At 43.2% G+C, this 26,548-nt stretch overlaps 1 protein-coding gene across 2 annotated transcripts in view; it reads right to left on the minus strand.

Annotated features, from left to right (window-relative positions):
* Nucleotides 1-6: 6 nt before the first annotated feature.
* Nucleotides 7-26,548, minus strand: part of LOC120037766 (divergent protein kinase domain 2A) — a 123,580-nt gene continuing 97,038 nt past the window's right edge. For both annotated transcript variants that reach the window (XM_038983733.1, XM_038983734.1), the window contains one exon: nt 7-976. In XM_038983733.1, coding sequence (XP_038839661.1) covers nt 633-976 — 344 coding nt within the window. In that variant the 3' untranslated portion in view covers nt 7-632. The remainder of the gene's footprint in view (nt 977-26,548) is intronic.

Below are 26,548 nucleotides of genomic sequence, written 5' to 3' on the forward strand. Positions count from 1 at the left end.
TTTTTCTTCCTCCGTTTAACCTGCGGTGCTCAGGTGTCTATGTGGGACGATAGCAGAGTTGAGCTAGAGACCGTCCTCCTAACAGAACATACACACCACAGCGTCAACATGCTCCTGTTCTGGTTCATTCAACCCCAAAACCATAAGCACAATAGACGCTTTCAGAAAGAAAATATAGGTTAAGATAAAATGTTAGCAAACACAAGAGTTCCGAAGGATAAACAGAGAGGGTCTGGGCGGAGGAGAGAAGTCATGTACAGTCTACGTCAGCCTAACCGCGGGTTAAAGCTCCCCCTTAGCAGCTGATCCTCTTTCTCCTGGTCCTTCAGCTCCGACCACCTCATTCTGACCAGCTACCACAGTTCAGTTTAAACATCTCCTCTGAAGCTGTGCTGCTGGTTGGTTTACACCGGGAGAGGACCGATCAGAGCTGCTGCTGTGTGACCAGCCCGGGGGTGGAGATCTCCTGGACTTGAAGTGAGACGAGAAGGAGTGTCAAGGTTCAAAGGTCATGGTCAAGTTCCCGGGGACAAGGTCAGGGGGGGGGGGGGGGGGGGGGTCAAACCCAAACCTAACCCCCGAACAACCATCCGGCCGAGATGCAGGCCACCGCTAACCGCCAGCTCTGTTCATTACCTCGCCGTGGCGGAGGAGGAGGAGACTAGCTGAGTGAGGTAGTCTCTCAGCTCCTTGGCGGCCGTGAAGCGTCCGTAGCGTTTTTTAGGGTTGGTACACTCGTCCAACAGAGCTTCTAGCTGGCCGTCTTTGGCTATGTGGGCGGGGGGGTCGTGGAGCAGGCCGCCCGTGGTCCCTCGCCACGTGGCGTAACGCGACAGCAGGTTCTGACACACGGCGTAGTAGTTGTGGTCCACTGTGACGCGGTTACACAGAGACTCCTTGGAGAAGGACAGGCAGGCCTCTTTGTCACAGTCCTCGAAGCGACTCTCGTACCACAGGTCATAGTTCTCTGGTTTATCTGGAGAGAGAGAGAGAGATAAATGTGAGACAGGTAGACAGACAGGTAAGACCACAGACAGGTACCACAGGTTATAGTTCTCTGGTTTATCTGGAGAGAGCGAGAGAGAGAGAAATGTGAGACAGGTAGACAGACAGGTAAGACCACAGACAGGTACCACAGGTTATAGTTCTCTGGTTTATCTGGAGAGAGAGAGAGAAATGTGAGACAGGTAGACAGACAGGTAAGACCACAGACAGGTACCACAGGTTATAGTTCTCTGGTTTATCTGGAGAGAGAGAGCGAGAGAGAGAAACGTGAGACAGGTAGACAGACAGACGGACAGGTGTCACCCATGGTCGTTCTCTGGAGGGAGAGAGGTGAGACATGGTCGTTCTCTGGAGGGAGAGAGGTGAGACATGGTCGTCCTCTGGAGGGAGAGAGGTGAGACATGGTCGTCCTCTGAAGGGAGAGAGGTGAGACATGGTCGTTCTCTGGAGGGAGAGAGGTGAGACATGGTCGTTCTCTGGAGGGAGAGAGGTGAGACATGGTCGTTCTCTGAAGGGAGAGAAGTGAGACATGGTCGTTCTCTGGAGGGAGAGAGGTGAGACATGGTCGTTCTCTGGAGGGAGAGAGGTGAGACATGGTCGTTCTCTGGAGGGAGAGAGGTGAGACATGGTCGTTCTCTGGAGGGAGAGAGGTGAGACATGGTCGTTCTCTGGAGGGAGAGAGGTGAGACATGGTCGTCCTCTGGAGGGAGAGAGGTGAGACATGGTCGTCCTCTGAAGGGAGAGAGGTGAGACATGGTCGTTCTCTGGAGGGAGAGAGGTGAGACATGGTCGTTCTCTGGAGGGAGAGAGGTGAGACATGGTCGTTCTCTGAAGGGAGAGAAGTGAGACATGGTCGTTCTCTGGAGGGAGAGAGGTGAGACATGGTCGTTCTCTGGAGGGAGAGAGGTGAGACATGGTCGTTCTCTGGAGGGAGAGAGGTGAGACATGGTCGTTCTCTGGAGGGAGAGAGGTGAGACATGGTCGTTCTCTGGAGGGAGAGAGGTGAGACATGGTCGTCCTCTGGAGGGAGAGAGGTGAGACATGGTCGTCCTCTGGAGGGAGAGAGGTGAGACATGGTCGTCCTCTGAAGGGAGAGAGGTGAGACATGGTCGTCCTCTGGAGGGAGAGAGGTGAGACATGGTCGTTCTCTGGAGGGAGAGAGGTGAGACATGGTCGTTCTCTGGAGGGAGAGAGGTGAGACATGGTCGTTCTCTGGAGGGAGAGAGGTGAGACATGGTTGTTCTCTGGAGGGAGAGAGGTGAGACATGGTCGTCCTCTGGAGGGAGAGAGGTGAGACATGGTCGTCCTCTGAAGGGAGAGAGGTGAGACATGGTCATTCTCTGGAGGGAGAGAGGTGAGACATGGTCGTTCTCTGGAGGGAGAGAGGTGAGACATGGTCGTTCTCTGAAGGGAGAGAGGTGAGACATGGTCGTTCTCTGAAGGGAGAAAGGTGAGACATGGTCGTCCTCTGAAGGGAGAAAGGTGAGACATGGTCGTTCTCTGGAGGGAGAGAGGTGAGACATGGTCGTTCTCTGGAGGGAGAGAGGTGAGACATGGTCGTTCTCTGGAGGGAGAGAGGTGAGACATGGTCGTTCTCTGGAGGGAGAGAGGTGAGACATGGTCGTCCTCTGGAGGGAGAGAGGTGAGACATGGTCGTCCTCTGAAGGGAGAGAGGTGAGACATGGTCGTTCTCTGGAGGGAGAGAGGTGAGACATGGTCGTTCTCTGGAGGGAGAGAGGTGAGACATGGTCGTTCTCTGGAGGGAGAGAGGTGAGACATGGTCGTCCTCTGGAGGGAGAGAGGTGAGACATGGTCGTCCTCTGAAGGGAGAGAGGTGAGACATGGTCGTTCTCTGGAGGGAGAGAGGTGAGACATGGTCGTTCTCTGGAGGGAGAGAGGTGAGACATGGTCGTTCTCTGGAGGGAGAGAGGTGAGACATGGTCGTTCTCTGGAGGGAGAGAGGTGAGACATGGTCGTTCTCTGGAGGGAGAGAGGTGAGACATGGTCGAAGGCCCGACAGGCAGAAACGCTGGATTAAGACGCAGCACTAAATATTTCTACCTTCAACTGACTGAATTTAAATGGGGATTTTCTTTGCGACTTAATAACTTCTTGACGCTAGGGGTCAGATTTTTATTTTTATTTTTAATAAATAACGTTCCCAAGGTAAACGGACTATTTCTCAGGTCCAGATCGTAGAATATGCATATAATTTACAGATTAGGATAGAAAACACTCCAAAGTTTCCAAAACTGTCAAAATATTGTCTGTGAGTATAACAAAACTGATTTTGCAGGCGAAAACCTGAGGAAATCTAACCCGGAAGTGATTTATTTATTTATATATATATATTTTTAAATCTGTGTTTCATTTCCCGTCTTTCTTCCATTTAAAGGGATATCAACCAGATTCCTTTTCCAATGGGTTACTCAGGCTGTGACCAGGCTTTAGACATAGTTTCAGGCTTTTATTTTGAAAAATGAGCGCGATTTTTCAAAACTAGTCAGGTGTCCTTTGATTAGTTCCTGCACGCGAGAGGGGTAGCTCTCCATTTTCTTTCTCTCTTTTATTGAATAGGTTACGGTCCGGTTGAAATATTATCGATTATGTATGTTAAAAACAACCTGAGGATTGATTATAAAAAACATTTGACATGTTTCTACGAACATTACGGATACTTTTTGGAATTTTCGTCGAACGGAACGAGGCTGTGGTTTTCTGAACATAACGCGCAACCCAAATGGCGTTTTTTTGTTATAAAAGTAATATTTATCGAACAAAAAGACCATGTATTGTGTAACTGGGAGTCTCGTGAGTGTAAACATCCGAAGATTATCAAAGGTAAGCGATTAATTTTATTGCTTTTCTGACTTTCGTGACCATGCTAATTTGGGGCTAGCTGTTCTAGCATTGATTGATACACTCACAAAAGCTTAGATTGCTTTCGCTACAAAGCATATTTTCAAAATCTGACACGATAGGTGGATTAACAACAAGCTAAACTGTGTTTTGGTATATTTCACTTGTGATTACATGATTATAAATATTTTTTGTAATATTTGGCGCCCTGCAATTCAGCGGTTGTTTAGGAAAATGATCCCTCTAAAGGGATCCGTAGCGCCAAGAGGTTTTAAGTATTAAAATGTACTGTTAGATTAATACACGGCTACTACGAGTAAGTATTGTCTTTAGAGTTACTGATCTAGATAATGTGTTTTGAGTTTCCACTTACTCAGGTGGTGAATTAGCATCAAATAAATTAGCCTATGATATTAGCATCTCTATTGAGATTACTATTAAATTAGCCTATGATATTAGCATCTCTATTGAGATTACTATTAAATTAGCCTATGATATTAGCATCTCTATTGAGATTACTATTAAATTAGCCTATGATATTAGCATCTCTATTGAGATTACTATTAAATTAGCCTATGATATTAGCATCTCTATTGAGATTACTATTAAATTAGCCTATGATATTAGCATCTCTATTGAGATTACTATTAAATTAGCCTATGATATTAGCATCTCTATTGAGATTACTATTAAATTAGCCTATGATATTAGCATCTCTATTGAGATTACTATTAAATTAGCCTATGATATTAGCGCATATTAAGATCTATTAAGCAAAAAACAACATTTAAAATATAATTTTTCACAGAAATGACAAATCCCTGGATTATTATGTATCCCGAGTGGCGCAGCGGTCTAAGACACTGCATCTTAGTGCTAGAGGCGTCACTACAGACACCCTTGTTCAAATCCAGGCTGTATCACAAGCGGCCGTGATAGGGAGTCCCCCACAGGGTGACCCAGCGTCTTCCGGGTCGATAGTGTATTCCACGTTCTAATAAAGCTGTGAATGACTTTAAAAAGATGAAAGACCTAGAAAAAATGTTGGTATCGTTCGTGACGCCAAATCACGGGCTGGAGCCACAAACTGAAAAACTTAGTGGCAGCAGTGCCACCAGGGGGATGTTAGTCTCTAGTCCTGCTACGGGAACGGGAATGTCCTTCGTATAGAAAAGTTAAGATTGTAGTGGACAAAGGTGAGAAGAATGTTGGCTCGGCCAAAACGCAGGCGTGCAACCCGCTATTCAGGTAGGATGCATTTTTTCCCCTCTCGTATTTATCATTATTTGTTTTATCATTATTAATATTTCTCTTTTTAATTGTTTGCTCCGTATGTAGTTTAAGAAAGGTTATAAGTAAGCCTGTTGTAAAATCAATATCATTAGCCCATTGCTGTCATTTGTTGGGTACAGTAGGCATTCTTGGTCATTACTGCAATATAGCCAAGGTTTAACCCAGTTCAGAAGTGTTTTGTTTCATTCTGTTTAACCATTTTCTTTGGCCAAATTGAGATCCAACTGTAATGTTGTGTTTGCAGTGATATAAAATACTTTTGGTATTTTCCCTATAAACAATGACTTACTTTTGATATTACCTTAATAAAGTTAAAACCTTTTTGTGAAGGTTTGGTGTGTTGTGGCTATTAATAACCTATTTTACTGCCTATGGTATGAAGACAGCGTGCCCCGGCGCTCAGACGGACAGTTGAACTTGAGGTGAGGAAGAAGGTTTCAGCTCTACCAGTTTGATGCTTATATATATACGAAAATATTCTTATTGAAAACTAACGAATTAGCCTCCTTCTGTATGAATTAGCTTCCTTCTGTACTGAAAATAGATTCATTTCGGTGTCGTAGCATGCCGCCGGGCATATCTCTCTCTCTCTCTGGGGCTAAGCCTAAGCTTCTCACACAGATATATTTTTCATATTAATATCATACAGTAGTCACCTAAGCCTATAGGCCTATGCATGCAATGTCCTGATACACTTAGTGCTCAAATCTCTGACAGCTGAACTGTGAGGTGGAAAATGATCGTTTTAGGAAAGTAAATATCAATAAAACAACAGACTATGAAGTTTTGAATATTCTACACATTGAAACACAAGGAATAGTGTTTTTGTAATTAGTTATAGGCTGTTTAAGGACACGTAAATGTGACGCATTTGGTCCAATATTCCTCGTTGCAGGGGGGTGGAATGGCCTCAATGGCTTTACACACCCAATGAATATGGATGACCGGGTCATATCTCAAAATGTCAGATAAATTAAAATATAATAATATGACTAGAATTAATGTGAAAGAGGGAGTGAGTCCATTACATTTCAACAGCAGTAAATGTATCATTAATATTCGTATCATTGTTTCAGATCAGATCCTCTTCCAATAAGCTGGAATTGATCTAGACTCTGGGAACAAACACCAGTCTACCATGGGACCATCCTGGCAGCTTCAAGCGGGGGTGTTTCAAAATGGCTGCTAGATGGGTCTATTTTTAAATACATTTTTCTAAATTGGCATGATGTGTAGCGGGAAAATAATCAACATGGAAAATCTTACATGACCAGGCCCTGAAGGAGATTACTGCAAGTGTCTGTGACATCAGAAGCAAATATAGAAGTGTATTTGGGATACAAACAACCAGTCAACAAACTCATTAAACATTTAATCTGGCAGAAATAGAACAACCACTTTCCTGTTTTATGGAACCAAATCAACATTTGGACACTTTCCTATCTCCTTCATCAGTGCATGTTATATTTCACTTTCTGTTTAGGCAGGTTTATAGAGGACAACACTTTCTGTTTAGGCAGGTTTATAGAGGACAACACTTTCTGTTTAGGCAGGTTTATAGAGGACAACACTCTCTGTTTAGGGAGGTTTATAGAGGACAACACTCTCTGTTTAGGCAGGTTTATAGAGGACAACACTCTCTGTTTAGGCAGGTTTATAGAGGACAACACTCTCTGTTTAGGGAGGTTTATAGAGGACAACACTCTCTGTTTAGGCAGGTTTATAGAGGACAACACTCTCTGTTTAGGCAGGTTTATAGAGGACAACACTCTCTGTTTAGGCAGGTTTATAGAGGACAACACTCTCTGTTTAGGCAGGTTTATAGAGGACAACACTCTCTGTTTAGGGAGGTTTATAGAGGACAACACTCTCTGTTTAGGGAGGTTTATAGAGTCGATAGAGGACAACACTCTGTTTAGGGAGGTTTATAGAGTTTATAGAGGACAACACTCTGTTTAGGGAGGTTTATAGAGTCGATAGAGGACAACACTCTGTTTAGGGAGGTTTATAGAGTCGATAGAGGACAACACTCTGTTTAGGGAGGTTTATAGAGGACAACACTCTGTTTAGGGAGGTTTATAGAGTCGATAGAGGACAACACTCTGTTTAGGGAGGTTTATAGAGTCGATAGAGGACAACACTCTGTTTAGGGAGGTTTATAGAGTCGATAGAGGACAACACTCTGTTTAGGGAGGTTTATAGAGTCGATAGAGGACAACACTCTGTTTAGGGAGGTTTATAGAGGACAACACGTTGTGTTTAGGGAGGTTTATAGAGTTGATAGAGGACAACACTCTGTTTAGGGAGGTTTATAGAGTCGATAGAGGACAACACTCTGTTTAGGGAGGTTTATAGAGTCGATAGAGGACAACACTGTTTAGGGAGGTTTATAGAGTCGATAGAGGACAACACTCTGTTTAGGGAGGTTTATAGAGTCGATAGAGGACAACACTCTGTTTAGGGAGGTTTATAGAGGACAACACTCTGTTTAGGGAGGTTTATAGAGTCGATAGAGGACAACACTCTGTTTAGGGAGGTTTATAGAGTCGATAGAGGACAACACTCTGTTTAGGGAGGTTTATAGAGTCGATAGAGGACAACACTCTGTTTAGGGAGGTTTATAGAGGACAACACGTTGTGTTTAGGGAGGTTTATAGAGTTGATAGAGGACAACACTCTGTTTAGGGAGGTTTATAGAGTCGATAGAGGACAACACTCTGTTTAGGGAGGTTTATAGAGTTTATAGAGGACAACACTCTGTTTAGGGAGGTTTATAGAGTCGATAGAGGACAACACTGTTTAGGGAGGTTTATAGAGTTTATAGAGGACAACACTCTGTTTAGGGAGGTTTATAGAGTCGATAGAGGACAACACTGTTTAGGGAGGTTTATAGAGTCGATAGAGGACAACACTCTGTTTAGGCAGGTTTATAGAGTCGATAGAGGACAACACTCTGTTTAGGCAGGTTTATAGAGTCGATAGAGGACAACACTCTGTTTAGGGAGGTTTATAGAGGACAACACTCTGTTTAGGGAGGTTTATAGAGTCGATAGAGGACAACACTCTGTTTAGGGAGGTTTATAGAGTCGATAGAGGACAACACTCTGTTTAGGGAGGTTTATAGAGTCGATAGAGGACAACACTCTGTTTAGGGAGGTTTATAGAGTCGATAGAGGACAACACTCTGTTTAGGGAGGTTTATAGAGTCGATAGAGGACAACACTCTGTTTAGGGAGGTTTATAGAGTCGATAGAGGACAACACTCTGTTTAGGGAGGTTTATAGAGGACAACACGTTGTGTTTAGGGAGGTTTATAGAGTTTATAGAGGACAACACTCTGTTTAGGGAGGTTTATAGAGTCGATAGAGGACAACACTGTTTAGGGAGGTTTATAGAGTCGATAGAGGACAACACTCTGTTTAGGGAGGTTTATAGAGTCGATAGAGGACAACACTCTGTTTAGGGAGGTTTATAGAGTCGATAGAGGACAACACTTTGTTTAGGGAGGTTTATAGAGTCGATAGAGGACAACACTGTTTAGGGAGGTTTATAGAGTCGATAGAGGACAACACTCTGTTTAGGGAGGTTTATAGAGTCGATAGAGGACAACACTCTGTTTAGGGAGGTTTATAGAGTCGATAGAGGACAACACTCTGTTTAGGGAGGTTTATAGAGTCGATAGAGGACAACACTCTGTTTAGGGAGGTTTATAGAGTCGATAGAGGACAACACTGTTTAGGGAGGTTTATAGAGTCGATAGAGGACAACACTCTGTTTAGGGAGGTTTATAGAGTCGATAGAGGACAACACTCTGTTTAGGGAGGTTTATAGAGTCGATAGAGGACAACACTCTGTTTAGGGAGGTTTATAGAGTCGATAGAGGACAACACTCTGTTTAGGGAGGTTTATAGAGTCGATAGAGGACAACACGTTGTGTTTAGGGAGGTTTATAGAGTCGATAGAGGACAACACGTTGTGTTTAGGGAGGTTTATAGAGTCGATAGAGGACAACACTGTTTAGGGAGGTTTATAGAGTCGATAGAGGACAACACTCTGTTTAGGGAGGTTTATAGAGGACAACACTCTGTTTAGGGAGGTTTATAGAGGACAACACTGTTTAGGGAGGTTTATAGAGTCGATAGAGGACAACACTCTGTTTAGGGAGGTTTATAGAGTCGATAGAGGACAACACTCTGTTTAGGGAGGTTTATAGAGTCGATAGAGGACAACTCTGTTTAGGGAGGTTTATAGAGTCGATAGAGGACAACACTGTTTAGGGAGGTTTATAGAGTCGATAGAGGACAACACTCTGTTTAGGGAGGTTTATAGAGTTGATAGAGGACAACACTCTGTTTAGGGAGGTTTATAGAGTCGATAGAGGACAACACTCTGTTTAGGGAGGTTTATAGAGTCGATAGAGGACAACACTGTTTAGGGAGGTTTATAGAGTCGATAGAGGACAACACTCTGTTTAGGGAGGTTTATAGAGTTGATAGAGGACAACACTCTGTTTAGGGAGGTTTATAGAGTCGATAGAAGACAACACTCTGTTTAGGGAGGTTTATAGAGTTTATAGAGGACAACACGTTGTGTTTAGGGAGGTTTATAGAGTCGATAGAGGACAACACTCTGTTTAGGGAGGTTTATAGAGTCGATAGAGGACAACACGTTGTGTTTAGGGAGGTTTATAGAGTTGATAGAGGACAACACTCTGTTTAGGGAGGTTTATAGAGTCGATAGAGGACAACACGTTGTGTTTAGGGAGGTTTATAGAGTCGATAGAGGACAACACTCTGTTTAGGGAGGTTTATAGAGTCGATAGAGGACAACACTCTGTTTAGGCAGGTTTATAGAGTCGATAGAGGACAACACGTTGTGTTTAGGGAGGTTTATAGAGTCGATAGAGGACAACACTCTGTTTAGGGAGGTTTATAGAGTTTATAGAGGACAACACTCTGTTTAGGGAGGTTTATAGAGTTGATAGAGGACAACACTCTGTTTAGGGAGGTTTATAGAGTCGATAGAGGACAACACTCTGTTTAGGGAGGTTTATAGAGTCGATAGAGGACAACACTGTTTAGGGAGGTTTATAGAGTCGATAGAGGACAACACTCTGTTTAGGGAGGTTTATAGAGTCGATAGAGGACAACACTCTGTTTAGGGAGGTTTATAGAGTCGATAGAGGACAACACTCTGTTTAGGGAGGTTTATAGAGTTTATAGAGGACAACACTCTGTTTAGGGAGGTTTATAGAGTCGATAGAGGACAACACTCTGTTTAGGGAGGTTTATAGAGGACAACACTCTGTTTAGGGAGGTTTATAGAGTCGATAGAGGACAACACTCTGTTTAGGGAGGTTTATAGAGTCGATAGAGGACAACACTCTGTTTAGGGAGGTTTATAGAGTCGATAGAGGACAACACTCTGTTTAGGGAGGTTTATAGAGTCGATAGAGGACAACACTCTGTTTAGGGAGGTTTATAGAGTCGATAGAGGACAACACTCTGTTTAGGGAGGTTTATAGAGTCGATAGAGGACAACACTCTGTTTAGGGAGGTTTATAGAGTCGATAGAGGACAACACTGTTTAGGGAGGTTTATAGAGTCGATAGAGGACAACACTCTGTTTAGGGAGGTTTATAGAGTCGATAGAGGACAACACTCTGTTTAGGGAGGTTTATAGAGTCGATAGAGGACAACACTGTTTAAGGAGGTTTATAGAGTCGATAGAGGACAACACTCTGTTTAGGGAGGTTTATAGAGTCGATAGAGGACAACACTCTGTTTAGGGAGGTTTATAGAGGACAACACGTTGTGTTTAGGGAGGTTTATAGAGTCGATAGAGGACAACACTCTGTTTAGGGAGGTTTATAGAGTCGATAGAGGACAACACTCTGTTTAGGGAGGTTTATAGAGGACAACACTCTGTTTAGGGAGGTTTATAGAGTCGATAGAGGACAACACTCTGTTTAGGGAGGTTTATAGAGGACAACACTCTGTTTAGGGAGGTTTATAGAGTCGATAGAGGACAACACTCTGTTTAGGGAGGTTTATAGAGGACAACACTCTGTTTAGGGAGGTTTATAGAGTCGATAGAGGACAACACTCTGTTTAGGGAGGTTTATAGAGGACAACACTCTGTTTAGGGAGGTTTATAGAGTCGATAGAGGACAACACTCTGTTTAGGGAGGTTTATAGAGTCGATAGAGGACAACACTCTGTTTAGGGAGGTTTATAGAGTCGATAGAGGACAACACTCTGTTTAGGGAGGTTTATAGAGTCGATAGAGGACAACACTCTGTTTAGGGAGGTTTATAGAGTTGATAGAGGACAACACTCTGTTTAGGGAGGTTTATAGAGTCGATAGAGGACAACACTCTGTTTAGGGAGGTTTATAGAGTCGATAGAGGACAACACTGTTTAAGGAGGTTTATAGAGTCGATAGAGGACAACACTCTGTTTAAGGAGGTTTATAGAGGACAACACTCTGTTTAGGGAGGTTTATAGAGTCGATAGAGGACAACACTGTTTAGGGAGGTTTATAGAGTCGATAGAGGACAACACTCTGTTTAGGGAGGTTTATAGAGTCGATAGAGGACAACACTGTTTAGGGAGGTTTATAGAGTCGATAGAGGACAACACGTTGTGTTTAAGGAGGTTTATAGAGTCGATAGAGGACAACACTCTGTTTAGGGAGGTTTATAGAGTCGATAGAGGACAACACTCTGTGTTTAGGGAGGTTGATAGAGGACAACACGTTGTGTTTAGGGAGGTTTATAGAGGACAACACTCTGTTTAGGGAGGTTTATAGAGGACAACACTGTTTAGGGAGGTTTATAGAGTCGATAGAGGACAACACTCTGTTTAGGGAGGTTTATAGAGTTTATAGAGGACAACACTCTGTTTAGGGAGGTTTATAGAGTCGATAGAGGACAACACTGTTTAGGGAGGTTTATAGAGTCGATAGAGGACAACACTCTGTTTAGGGAGGTTTATAGAGTTTATAGAGGACAACACTCTGTTTAGGGAGGTTTATAGAGTCGATAGAGGACAACACTCTGTTTAGGGAGGTTTATAGAGGACAACACTCTGTTTAGGGAGGTTTATAGAGTCGATAGAGGACAACACTCTGTTTAGGGAGGTTTATAGAGTCGATAGAGGACAACACTCTGTTTAGGGAGGTTTATAGAGTCGATAGAGGACAACACTCTGTTTAGGGAGGTTTATAGAGTCGATAGAGGACAACACTCTGTTTAGGGAGGTTTATAGAGTCGATAGAGGACAACACTCTGTTTAGGGAGGTTTATAGAGTCGATAGAGGACAACACGTTGTGTTTAGGGAGGTTTATAGAGTTGATAGAGGACAACACTCTGTTTAGGGAGGTTTATAGAGTCGATAGAGGACAACACTCTGTTTAGGGAGGTTTATAGAGTCGATAGAGGACAACACGTTGTGTTTAGGGAGGTTTATAGAGTCGATAGAGGACAACACTGTTTAGGGAGGTTTATAGAGTCGATAGAGGACAACACTGTTTAGGGAGGTTTATAGAGTCGATAGAGGACAACACTCTGTTTAGGGAGGTTTATAGAGTCGATAGAGGACAACACGTTGTGTTTAGGGAGGTTTATAGAGTCGATAGAGGACAACACTCTGTTTAGGGAGGTTTATAGAGTCGATAGAGGACAACACTCTGTTTAGGGAGGTTTATAGAGTCGATAGAGGACAACACTCTGTTTAGGGAGGTTTATAGAGTCGATAGAGGACAACACTCTGTTTAGGCAGGTTTATAGAGTCGATAGAGGACAACACGTTGTGTTTAGGGAGGTTTATAGAGTTGATAGAGGACAACACTCTGTTTAGGGAGGTTTATAGAGTCGATAGAGGACAACACTCTGTTTAGGGAGGTTTATAGAGTCGATAGAGGACAACACGTTGTGTTTAGGGAGGTTTATAGAGTCGATAGAGGACAACACTCTGTTTAGGGAGGTTTATAGAGTCGATAGAGGACAACACGTTGTGTTTAAGGAGGTTTATAGAGTCGATAGAGGACAACACTCTGTTTAGGGAGGTTTATAGAGTCGATAGAGGACAACACTCTGTTTAGGGAGGTTTATAGAGTCGATAGAGGACAACACTCTGTTTAGGGAGGTTTATAGAGTCGATAGAGGACAACACTCTGTTTAGGGAGGTTTATAGAGGACAACACTCTGTTTAGGGAGGTTTATAGAGTCGATAGAGGACAACACTCTGTTTAGGGAGGTTTATAGAGTCGATAGAGGACAACACTCTGTTTAGGGAGGTTTATAGAGTCGATAGAGGACAACACTCTGTTTAGGGAGGTTTATAGAGTCGATAGAGGACAACACTGTTTAAGGAGGTTTATAGAGTCAATAGAGGACAACACTCTGTTTAGGGAGGTTTATAGAGTCGATAGAGGACAACACTCTGTTTAGGGAGGTTTATAGAGTTTATAGAGGACAACACGTTGTGTTTAGGGAGGTTTATAGAGTTGATAGAGGACAACACTCTGTTTAGGGAGGTTTATAGAGTCGATAGAGGACAACACTCTGTTTAGGGAGGTTTATAGAGTCGATAGAGGACAACACTGTTTAGGGAGGTTTATAGAGTCGATAGAGGACAGCACTCTGTTTAGGGAGGTTTATAGAGGACAACACTCTGTTTAGGGAGGTTTATAGAGTCGATAGAGGACAACACTCTGTTTAGGGAGGTTTATAGAGGACAACACTGTTTAAGGAGATTTATAGAGTCGATAGAGGACAACACTCTGTTTAGGGAGGTTTATAGAGGACAACACTGTTTAAGGAGATTTATAGAGTCGATAGAGGACAACACTCTGTTTAGGCAGGTTTATAGAGGACAACACTGTTTAGGGAGGTTTATAGAGGACAACACTGTTTAGGGAGGTTTATAGAGTCGATAGAGGACAACACTGTTTAGGGAGGTTTATAGAGTCGATAGAGGACAACACTCTGTTTAGGGAGGTTTATAGAGGACAACACTCTGTTTAGGGAGGTTTATAGAGTCGATAGAGGACAACACTCTGTTTAGGGAGGTTTATAGAGTCGATAGAGGACAACACTGTTTAGGGAGGTTTATAGAGTCGATAGAGGACAACACTCTGTTTAGGGAGGTTTATAGAGTCGATAGAGGACAACACTGTTTAGGGAGGTTTATAGAGTCGATAGAGGACAACACTCTGTTTAGGGAGGTTTATAGAGTCGATAGAGGACAACACTCTGTTTAGGGAGGTTTATAGAGGACAACACTCTGTTTAGGGAGGTTTATAGAGTCGATAGAGGACAACACTCTGTTTAGGGAGGTTTATAGAGTCGATAGAGGACAGCACTCTGTTTAGGGAGGTTTATAGAGGACAACACTCTGTTTAGGGAGGTTTATAGAGTCGATAGAGGACAACACTCTGTTTAGGGAGGTTTATAGAGTCGATAGAGGACAACACTCTGTTTAGGGAGGTTTATAGAGGACAACACTCTGTTTAGGGAGGTTTATAGAGTCGATAGAGGACAACACTCTGTTTAGGGAGGTTTATAGAGTCGATAGAGGACAGCACTCTGTTTAGGGAGGTTTATAGAGGACAACACTCTGTTTAGGGAGGTTTATAGAGTCGATAGAGGACAACACTGTTTAGGGAGGTTTATAGAGTCGATAGAGGACAACACTGTTTAGGGAGGTTTATAGAGTTGATAGAGGACAACACTCTGTTTAGGGAGGTTTATAGAGTTGATAGAGGACAACACTGTTTAGGGAGGTTGATAGAGGACAACACTCTGTTTAGGGAGGTTTATAGAGGACAACACTCTGTTTAGGGAGGTTTATAGAGGACAACACGTTGTGTTTAGGGAGGTTTATAGAGTTGATAGAGGACAACACTCTGTTTAGGGAGGTTTATAGAGTCGATAGAGGACAACACTCTGTTTAGGGAGGTTTATAGAGTCGATAGAGGACAACACTCTGTTTAGGGAGGTTTATAGAGTCGATAGAGGACAACACTCTGTTTAGGGAGGTTTATAGAGTCGATAGAGGACAACACTCTGTTTAGGGAGGTTTATAGAGTCGATAGAGGACAGCACTCTGTTTAGGGAGGTTTATAGAGGACAACACTCTGTTTAGGGAGGTTTATAGAGTCGATAGAGGACAACACTCTGTTTAGGGAGGTTTATAGAGTCGATAGAGGACAACACTCTGTTTAGGGAGGTTTATAGAGTCGATAGAGGACAACACTCTGTTTAGGGAGGTTTATAGAGTCGATAGAGGACAACACTCTGTTTAGGGAGGTTTATAGAGTCGATAGAGGACAACACTCTGTTTAGGGAGGTTTATAGAGTCGATAGAGGACAACACTCTGTTTAGGGAGGTTTATAGAGTCGATAGAGGACAACACTCTGTTTAGGGAGGTTTATAGAGTCGATAGAGGACAACACTCTGTTTAGGGAGGTTTATAGAGTCGATAGAGGACAACACTCTGTTTAGGGAGGTTTATAGAGTCGATAGAGGACAACATGTTCTGTTTAGGGAGGTTTATAGTCGATAGAGGACAACACTCTGTGTTTAGGGAGGTTTATAGAGTTGAAAACAGATCTCTCATGATGATGAAGCAGTTGGAGATCAATAGTTTGAGAGGAGGATGATCCCTGAGGATTCAATCAGCCTATCAGCCGTTCTAATGCAGTGGTCCTCCGGCCCTGTCAGAATGACTCAACCACTACTGACGACACACACGCTATGTTCTTCTATCTTTGTTGGGACCTCAAATGAAATTTCCATTCACAATCCTATTTTCCTTAACCTCAACCCTTACCATAACCCTACCTCTTACCATAATTGTAACCCTAAACCTTAAGCTCAAAATAGCCTTTGTCCTCATGGGGGACTTTAGGTCCTTTAGGATAGAAAAATCTATTCACCCCCCCCCCCCCCCACCCACCCACACACACACACACACACACACACACAAAATGCCCCGCCAGCTAGCTAGGGTCCCATCTGCGGCCCCCTGTTACAGATGGGCCCTTTCAGCTCAATCAGAGTTTTTTGTTGACCTAGACAGATAAAGACTGAGCCAGAAATACACATGCTCAAGGTTAGGATAATTACATTTAAAGTTTCAGAAGCATCACGGCCAAGTGACAGACTGACAGCATCGGGAGAAGGACCCAACAATACATATAGGAATAGTGACATACATCGTAGAGGTGCAGTGAAACGTGTTGTTTTACAGGGTCAGCCATAGTAGTACAGCTCTTATGGAGCACATTAGGGTTAAGTGACTTGCTCAAGGGCACAGACAGATTGTTTTCACCTTGTCGGCTCGGGTATTCGAGCCCAGCGGCCATTCGGTTACTGGCTCAACGCTCAAACCACTAGGCATTTATTTTTTATTTTTTTATGAAGCCGATGACTGAGGGGGTATACTCCACAATGCCATTGGATGAATCACGGAACGTATTCATCCAATGGCAAAACAGTCCTGTACCGTAGCATCCGCGTCATCTGACCACTACCGTATTGAGCGAGTCACTGGTACTTCCTGCTTTGGTGAGGGAGAGCGTTGTATGAATCTCTGTGTGTGGAGTAAAGATGGTCTAGAGAGTTCTTTCCTCTTGTTCCACGTGACATGCTTTTTTTTAATGAGGAATCATTTGGGTTCCTGGATCTTTTCACAGCATTACAAGGGTGCGTTGAGACAGATTTATCAATGAGCCAAGCGCAGCTCAGTTAAACCCTACCATCGTGTCACTGAGTTGTCATAATGCCTCAGCATATGTACATTATCCCAGGGGGCGTTGGAAAACACAATGTAAGTCACCTAATTTATGTCCCTCTAACTGCCCTGAATGCCTCTGCTGATTCCACAGCTATTGTATGCAGTAATGATGTGCCTATGAACTAGAGGTCGACCAATTATGATTTTTCAATGCCGATTATTGGAGGACCAAAAAAGCCGATACCGATTAATCGGAATAATGACAATTACAACAATAGTGAATGAACACTTATTTTAACTTAATATAATACATCAATAAAATCAATTTAGCCTCAAATAAATAATGAAACATGTTCAATTTGGTTTAAATAATGCAAAAACAAAGTGTTGGAGAAGAAAGTAAAAGTGCAATATGTGCCATGTAAGAAAGCTAACGTTTAAGTTCCTTGCTCAGAACATGAGAACATATGAAAGCTGGTGGTTCCTTTTAACATGAGTCTTCAATATTCCCAGGTAAGAAGTTTTAGGTTGTAGTTATTATAGGAGTTATAGGACTATTTCTCTCTATGATTTGTATTTCATATACCTTTGACTATTGGATGTTCTTATAGGCACTTTAGTATTGCCAGTGTAACAGTATAGCTTCAGTCCCGCTCCTACCTGGGCTCGAACCAGGAACACATCGACAACAGCCACCCTCGAAGCAGCGTTACCCATGCAGAGCAAGGGGAACAACCACTCCAAGTCTCAGAGCGAGTGATGTTTGAAACGCTATTAGCGCGCGCTAACTAGCTAGCCATTTCACATCGGTTACACCAGCCTAATCTCGGGAGTTGATAGGCTTGAAGTCATAAACAGCGCAATGCTTGAAGCATTGCGAAGAGCTGCTGGCAAAACGCACAAACTGCTGTTTGAATGAATGCTTACGAGCTTGCTGGTGCCTACCATCGCTCAGTAAGACCGCTCTATCAAATCATAGACTTAATTATAACATAATAACACACAGAAATACGAGCCTTGGGTCATTAATATGGTCGAATCCGGAAACGATCATCTCGAAAACAAAACGTTTATTCTTTCAGTGAAATATGGAACCGTTCCGTATTTTATCTAACGGGTGGCATCCATCAGTCTAAATATTCCTGTTACATTGCACAACCTTCAATGTTATGTCATAATTACGTAAAATTCTGGCAAATTAGTTCGCAATGAGCTAGGCGGCCCAAACTGTTACATATACCCTGACTCTGCGTGCAATGAACGCAAGAGAAGTGACACAATTTCACCTGGTTAATATTGCCTGCTAACCTGGATTTCTTTTAGCTAAATATGCAGGTTTAAAATATATACTTCTGTGTTTTGATTTTAAGAAAGGCATTGATGTTTATGGTTAGGTACACGTTGGAGCATAGATACGCACCGCATCGATTATATGCAACGCAGGACACGCTAGATAAACTAGTAATATCATCAACCATGTGTAAACTAGTGATTATGATTGATTGATTGATTGTTTTTTATAAGATAAGTTTAATGCTAGCTAGCAACTTACCTTGGCTTCTTACTGCATTCGCGTAACAGGCAGGCTCCTCGTGAGACAGGTGGTTAGAGCGTTGGACTAGTTAACCGTAAGGTTGCAAGATTGAATCCCTGAGCTGACAAGGTAAAAATCTGTCGTTCTGCCCCTGAACAGGCAGTTAACCCACTGTTCTCCTAGGCCGTCATTGAAAATAAGAATGTGTTCTTAACTGACTTGCCTAGTTAAATAAAGGTGTAAAAAAAAACTTCCCCCAGCCATAAGAAGTCGGCCACTACTAGCAGACACCCCATGCATACCCCACAAGACATGCCACCAGAGGTCTCTTCACAGTCCCCAAGTCCAGAACAGACTATGGGAGGTGCACAGTACTACATAGAGCCATGACTACATGGAACTCTATTCCGCATCAGGTAACTGATGCAGCAGTAGAATCAGATTTGAAAAAACAGGTAAAATACACCTTATGGAACAGTGGGGACTGTGAAGAGACACACACACAGATACATGGATTTTGTATTGTAGATATGTGATAGTAATGTGTTGTGAAGATTGTTATGAAATGTAATGTCGTGTAATATTTTAAATTGGATAAAACTATGTTAATGTTAATTAACCTCCGAGTACCACTCTTCATATTTCAAGCATGGCTGCATCATGGAATGGGTATGCTTGTCATCGGCAAGGACTAAGGAGCTTTTTAGGATAAAAATAAACTGAACAGTTAAGCACAGGCAAAAATCCCGGAGGAAAACCTGGTTCAGTTTGCTTTCCAACAGACACTGGGAAACCAATGCACCATTCAGCAGGACAATAACTGAAAACACAACGGCAAACGTACACTGGAGTTGCTTACCAAGACGGCACTGAATGTTCCTGAGTGACCAAGTTACAGTTTTGCCTTAAGTCGGCTTGACTTGAAAATGGCGGTCTAGCAATAATCAACAGCTTGAAGAATTCAAAAAAAAGTAATGTGCATATATTGTACAATCCAGGCGTGCAAAGCTCTTAGACTTACCCAGCAAGTTGTAATCACTACCAAAAGGTGACTGTAACATGTATTGACTCAGGGGTGTGAATACTTATGTAAATGTGATATCTGTTTTTTTACTGTCATTATGAGATATTGTGTGTAGATGGATGAGAAAATAAATCCATTGAATCCATGTTGAATTCAGGCCCTGTGTGGGTCTATAACAAGGCGAAGCACAGGAAAGAAGAAAGGACTTTGTTGCTTCTTTCTCTGAAACTTCAAAGTAGGCCGTCATTGTAAATAAGAATTTGTTCTTAAGTGAATTAAAGGTTAAATAAAACAAATTAAAAAAAAATGTAAACGTGTTCCAATCACCTTCCTTCCCAACCAGGAAACAAACCAGATCATTTCCAATTCAAATGACTCCTTGAACTCCGGTTGACAGCGCGGTTAGTTCCTCCTACCCTGATATCAGGGCACTTCCATATAAAGATGAGCACCTCCATGTAAAGATGAGCACCTCCATGTAAAGATGGGCACCTCCATGTAAAGATGAGCAGGATTTCACATTCTCCTCGTTCTCCCTCTCGTTCCAAATCACCCTGAGACGCCATCGGGTCAAACACACAGAATACCAGTACCACACCACAAAGCAGTTACATTTTACCAGACATCGGGTCAAACACACAGAATACCAGTACCACACCACAAAGCAGTTACATTTTACCAGACATCGGGTCAAACACACAGAATACCAGTACCACACCACAAAGCCGTTAAATTTTACCAGACATCGGGTCAAACACACAGAATACCAGTACCACACCACAAAGCCGTTAAATTTTACCAGACATCGGGTCAAACACACAGAATACCAGTACCACACCACAAAGCAGTTACATTTTACCAGACCAGCTTCGAAAAACGGTGTTTTCCAAAAGCCAGCGGGACAAATCTCTCCTATCGGTATGTTATACCTATGCTAGATAATAAAGGACCATATCTATCTTACCATGTACACTATATGAGCATATTTACTATTAGCTACACTGACCCTACTACACGTAGATGGTGTGATTGTGGCAGGAAACCAGATACCTGCTGAAGCTGTTTGCATGATGGGGTTGAAAATCAAATCAGCCTCTATTTAAATAGACAAGATTTTACCTCAGGTGGAAGAGTCTTTCAGTCTCAGCTCTGGTTGTTCTTAAATGGAGTATATATATATATATACACACACACACACACACACACACACACACACACAGAAATATATATAAACTCAGCAAAAAAACAACAACAAAAAAAAACAACGTCCTCTCTGTCAACTGTGTTTATTTTCAGCAAACTTAACATGTGTAAATATTTGTATGAACATAAGATTCAACAACTGAGACATAAACTGAACAAGTTCCACAGACATGTGACTAACAGAAATGGAATAATGTGTCCCTGAACAACAGCCAGTCAGTTGTGTTGTGATAAGGTAGGGGGTGGTATAGAGAAGATCGCAGTATTTGGTAAAAGACCAAGTCCTTATTATGGCAAGAACAGCTCAAATAAGCAAAGAGAAACGACAGTCCATCATTACTTTAAGACATGAAGGTCAGTCAATACGGAATATTTCAAGAAGTTTTACAGTTTCTTCAAGTGCAGTTGCAAAAACCATCAAGAGCTTTAATGAAGCTGGCTCTCATTAGGGCCGCCACAGGAAATGAAGACTCAGAATGACCTCTGTTGCAGAGGATAAGTTCATTATAATTAACTGCACCTCAGATTGCAGCCCAAATAAATGCTTCACAGAGTTCAAGTAACATACACATCTCAACATCAACTGTTCAGAGGAGACTGTGTGAATTAAGTCTTCATGGTCGAATTGCTGCAAAGAAACCACTACTAAAGGACATCAATAAGAAGAAGAGACTTGTTTGGGCCAAGAAACACGAGCAATGGGCATTAGACCGGTGGAAATCTATCCTTTGGTCTGATGAGTCCAAATTTGAGGTTTTTGGTTCCAACAGCCTTGTCTTTACAAGACGCAGAGAAGGTGAACGGATGATTTCCGCCTGTGTGGTTCCCACGATGAAGCATGGAGGAGGAGGTGTGATGGCGTGGGGGTGCTTTGATGGTGACACTGTCTGTGATTTATTTAGAATTCAAGGCACACTTAACCAGCATGGCTCCCACAGCATTCTGCAGCGATACGCCATCCCATCTGGTTTGCGCTTAGTGACACTATCATTTGTTTTTCAACAGGACAATGACCCAACACACCTCCAGGCTGTGTAAGGGCTATTTGACCAAGAAGGAGAGTGATGGAGTGCTGCATCAGATGACCTGGCCTCCACAATCACCCGACCTCAACCCAATTGAGATGGTTTGGGATGAGTTGGACCGCAGAGTGAAGGAAAAGCAGTCAACAAGTGCTCAGCATATGTGGGAACTCCTTCAAGAATATTGGAAAAGCATTCCAGGTGAAGCTGGTTGAGAGAATGCAAAGGCATGTGCAAAGCTTACATAAATGCAAAATACCATGGCATTTGGCATCATGCGGCAGGGACTGGGAGACTAATGATTATCGAGTCAACAATGAACGGAGAAAAGTACAGAGAGATCCATGATGAAAACCTGCTACAGAGCACTCAGGACTTCAGACTGGGGCGAAAGTTCACCTTCCAACAGGACAAGGACCCTAAGCACACAGCCAAGACAACGCAGAAGTGGCTTCGGGACAAGTCTCTGAATGTCCTTGAGTGGCCCAGCCAGAGCCCAGACTCTGCAGAGAAGAATAGGAGAAACTCATACCGAAGAAGACTCTATGCTGTAATCGCTGCCAAAGGTGCTTTAATAAAGTACTGAGTAAATGGTCTGAATACTTATGTAAATGTAATATTTTAGTTATATTAGCAAAAAAAAAAAAAAAAAAAATGTTTTTGCTTTGTCATTATGTGTCAATTGATGAGGATTAGATTTGAAAAAATATATAATTTTTAGACTAAGGCTGTAATGTAACAAAATGTGGACAAAGTCAAAGGATCTTCCTGGGTCTGAATACTTCCAGAATGCACTGTATAAGCTACATTGTACACACACATGCACACGCACACACACACACACACACACACACACACACACACACACACACACACACACACACACACAGTGAGTGCCCATCTGCTCCGTTGTGGTGACAGACCTTGTACTTTGGCCAGCATTTTATCTCAGTGTGTGTTTGTCACGATCCATCCCCATCTCTCTCTCCCACGCAGACACACACACACACACACACACACACACACACACACACACACACACACACACACACACACACACACACACACACACACACACACAATCTGTCACAGGGCACAGTGGTGGCACCAGTCCTTTTGAAGGACAGACTGGGACAAAGTTAGCATGTCATCTCAATCTAGTTAGATCTGTGCATCGCTTCCATAGTAATGTACATGTTGGACATAAAGCCCAACAGAACCGGTAAACTGTAGCATCTGTACCATCGCCCTAATGTTGGACATAAAGCCCAAGCAGAACCGGTAAACTGTAGCATCTGTACCATCGCCCTAATGTTGGACATAAAGCCCAAGCAGAACCGGTAAACTGTAGCATCTGTACCATCGCCCTAATGTTGGACATAAAGCCCAAGCAGAACCGGTAAACTGTAGCATCTTTCCATTGGTACCATCGCCCTAATGTTGGACATAAAGCCCAAACAGAACCGGTAAACTGTAGCATCTTTCCATAGGTACCATCGCCCTAATGTTGGACATAAAGCCCAAGCAGAACCGGTAATCTGTACCATCTGTACCATCGCCCTAATGTTGGACATAAAGCCAAGCAGAACCGGTAAACTGTAGCATCTTTCCATAGGTACCATCGCTCTAATGTTGGACATAAAGCCCAAGCAGAACCGGTAAACTGTAGCATCTTTCCATAGGTACCATCGCCCTAATGTTGGACATAAAGCCCAAGCAGAACCGGTAATCTGTAGCATCTTTCCATAGGTACCATCGCCCTAATGTTGGACATAAAGCCCAAGCAGAACCGGTAAACTGTAGCATCTTTCCATAGGTACCATCGCCCTAATGTTGGACATAAAGCCCAAGCAGAACCGGTAAACTGTAGCATCTTTCCATAGGTACCATCGCCCTAATGTTGGACATAAAGCCCAAGCAGAACCGGTAAACTGTAGCATCTTTCCATAGGTACCATCGCCCTAATGTTGGACATAAAGCCCAAGCAGAACCGGTAAACTGTAGCATCTTTCCATAGGTACCATCGCCCTAATGTTGGACATAAAGCCCAAGCAGAACCGGTAAACTGTAGCATCTTTCCATAGGTACCATCGCCCTAATGTTGGACATAAAGCCCAAGCAGAACCGGTAAACTGTAGCATCTTTCCATAGGTACCATCGCCCTAATGTTGGACATAAAGCCCAAACAGAACCGGTAAACTGTAGCATCTTTCCATAGGTACCATCGCCCTAATGTTGGACATAAAGCCCAAGCAGAACCGGTAAACTGTAGCATCTTTCCATAGGTACCATCGCCCTAATGTTGGACATAAAGCCCAAGCAGAACCGGTAAACTGTAGCATCTTTCCATAGGTACCATCGCCCTAATGTTGGACATAAAGCCCAAACAGAACCGGTAAACTGTAGCATCTTTCCATAGGTACCATCGCCCTAATGTTGGACATAAAGCCCAAGCAGAACCGGTAAACTGTAGCATCTGTACCATCGCCCTAATGTTGGACATAAAGCCCAAGCAGAACCGGTAAACTGTAGCATCTTTCCATTGGTACCATCGCCCTAATGTTGGACATAAAGCCCAAACAGAACCGGTAAACTGTAGCATCTTTCCATAGGTACCATCGCCCTAATGTTGGACATAAAGCCCAAGCAGAACCGGTAATCTGTACCATCTGTACCATCGCCCTAATGTTGGACATAAAGCCAAGCAGAACCGGTAAACTGTAGCATCTTTCCATAGGTACCATCGCTCTAATGTTGGACATAAAGCCCAAGCAGAACCGGTAAACTGTAGCATCTTTCCATAGGTACCATCGCCCTAATGTTGGACATAAAGCCCAAGCAGAACCGGTAATCTGTAGCATCTTTCCATAGGTACCATCGCCCTAATGTTGGACATAAAGCCCAAGCAGAACCGGTAAACTGTAGCATCTTTCCATAGGTACCATCGCCCTAATGTTGGACATAAAGCCCAAGCAGAACCGGTAAACTGTAGCATCTTTCCATAGGTACCATCGCCCTAATGTTGGACATAAAGCCCAAGCAGAACCGGTAAACTGTAGCATCTTTCCATAGGTACCATCGCCCTAATGTTGGACATAAAGCCCAAGCAGAACCGGTAAACTGTAGCATCTTTCCATAGGTACCATCGCCCTAATGTTGGACATAAAGCCCAAGCAGAACCGGTAAACTGTAGCATCTTTCCATAGGTACCATCGCCCTAATGTTGGACATAAAGCCCAAGCAGAACCGGTAAACTGTAGCATCTTTCCATAGGTACCATCGCCCTAATGTTGGACATAAAGCCCAAACAGAACCGGTAAACTGTAGCATCTTTCCATAGGTACCATCGCCCTAATGTTGGACATAAAGCCCAAGCAGAACCGGTAAACTGTAGCATCTTTCCATAGGTACCATCGCCCTAATGTTGGACATAAAGCCCAAGCAGAACCGGTAAACTGTAGCATCTTTCCATAGGTACCATCGCCCTAATGTTGGACATAAAGCCCAAACAGAACCGGTAAACTGTAGCATCTTTCCATAGGTACCATCGCCCTAATGTTGGACATAAAGCCCAAGCAGAACCGGTAAACTGTAGCATCTGTACCATCGCCCTAATGTTGGACATAAAGCCCAAGCAGAACCGGTAAACTGTAGCATCTTTCCATTGGTACCATCGCCCTAATGTTGGACATAAAGCCCAAACAGAACCGGTAAACTGTAGCATCTTTCCATAGGTACCATCGCCCTAATGTTGGACATAAAGCCCAAGCAGAACCGGTAATCTGTACCATCTGTACCATCGCCCTAATGTTGGACATAAAGCCAAGCAGAACCGGTAAACTGTAGCATCTTTCCATAGGTACCATCGCTCTAATGTTGGACATAAAGCCCAAGCAGAACCGGTAAACTGTAGCATCTTTCCATAGGTACCATCGCCCTAATGTTGGACATAAAGCCCAAGCAGAACCGGTAATCTGTAGCATCTTTCCATAGGTACCATCGCCCTAATGTTGGACATAAAGCCCAAGCAGAACCGGTAAACTGTAGCATCTTTCCATAGGTACCATCGCCCTAATGTTGGACATAAAGCCCAAGCAGAACCGGTAAACTGTAGCATCTTTCCATAGGTACCATCGCCCTAATGTTGGACATAAAGCCCAAGCAGAACCGGTAAACTGTAGCATCTTTCCATAGGTACCATCGCCCTAATGTTGGACATAAAGCCCAAGCAGAACCGGTAAACTGTAGCATCTTTCCATAGGTACCATCGCCCTAATGTTGGACATAAAGCCCAAGCAGAACCGGTAAACTGTAGCATCTTTCCATAGGTACCATCGCCCTAATGTTGGACATAAAGCCCAAGCAGAACCGGTAAACTGTAGCATCTTTCCATAGGTACCATCGCCCTAATGTTGGACATAAAGCCCAAACAGAACCGGTAAACTGTAGCATCTTTCCATAGGTACCATCGCCCTAATGTTGGACATAAAGCCCAAGCAGAACCGGTAAACTGTAGCATCTTTCCATAGGTACCATCGCCCTAATGTTGGACATAAAGCCCAAGCAGAACCGGTAAACTGTAGCATCTTTCCATAGGTACCATCGCCCTAATGTTGGACATAAAGCCCAAACAGAACCGGTAAACTGTAGCATCTTTCCATAGGTACCATCGCCCTAATGTTGGACATAAAGCCCAAGCAGAACCGGTAAACTGTAGCATCTTTCCATAGGTACCATCGCCCTAATGTTGGACATAAAGCCCAAGCAGAACCGGTAAACTGTAGCATCTTTCCATATGTACCATCGCCCTAATGTTGGACATAAAGCCCAAACAGAACCGGTAAACTGTAGCATCTTTCCATAGG

The sequence above is a fragment of the Salvelinus namaycush genome, unplaced genomic scaffold (assembly GCF_016432855.1).
Source record: "Salvelinus namaycush isolate Seneca unplaced genomic scaffold, SaNama_1.0 Scaffold186, whole genome shotgun sequence".
Classification (NCBI taxonomy): Eukaryota; Metazoa; Chordata; class Actinopteri; order Salmoniformes; family Salmonidae; genus Salvelinus; species Salvelinus namaycush.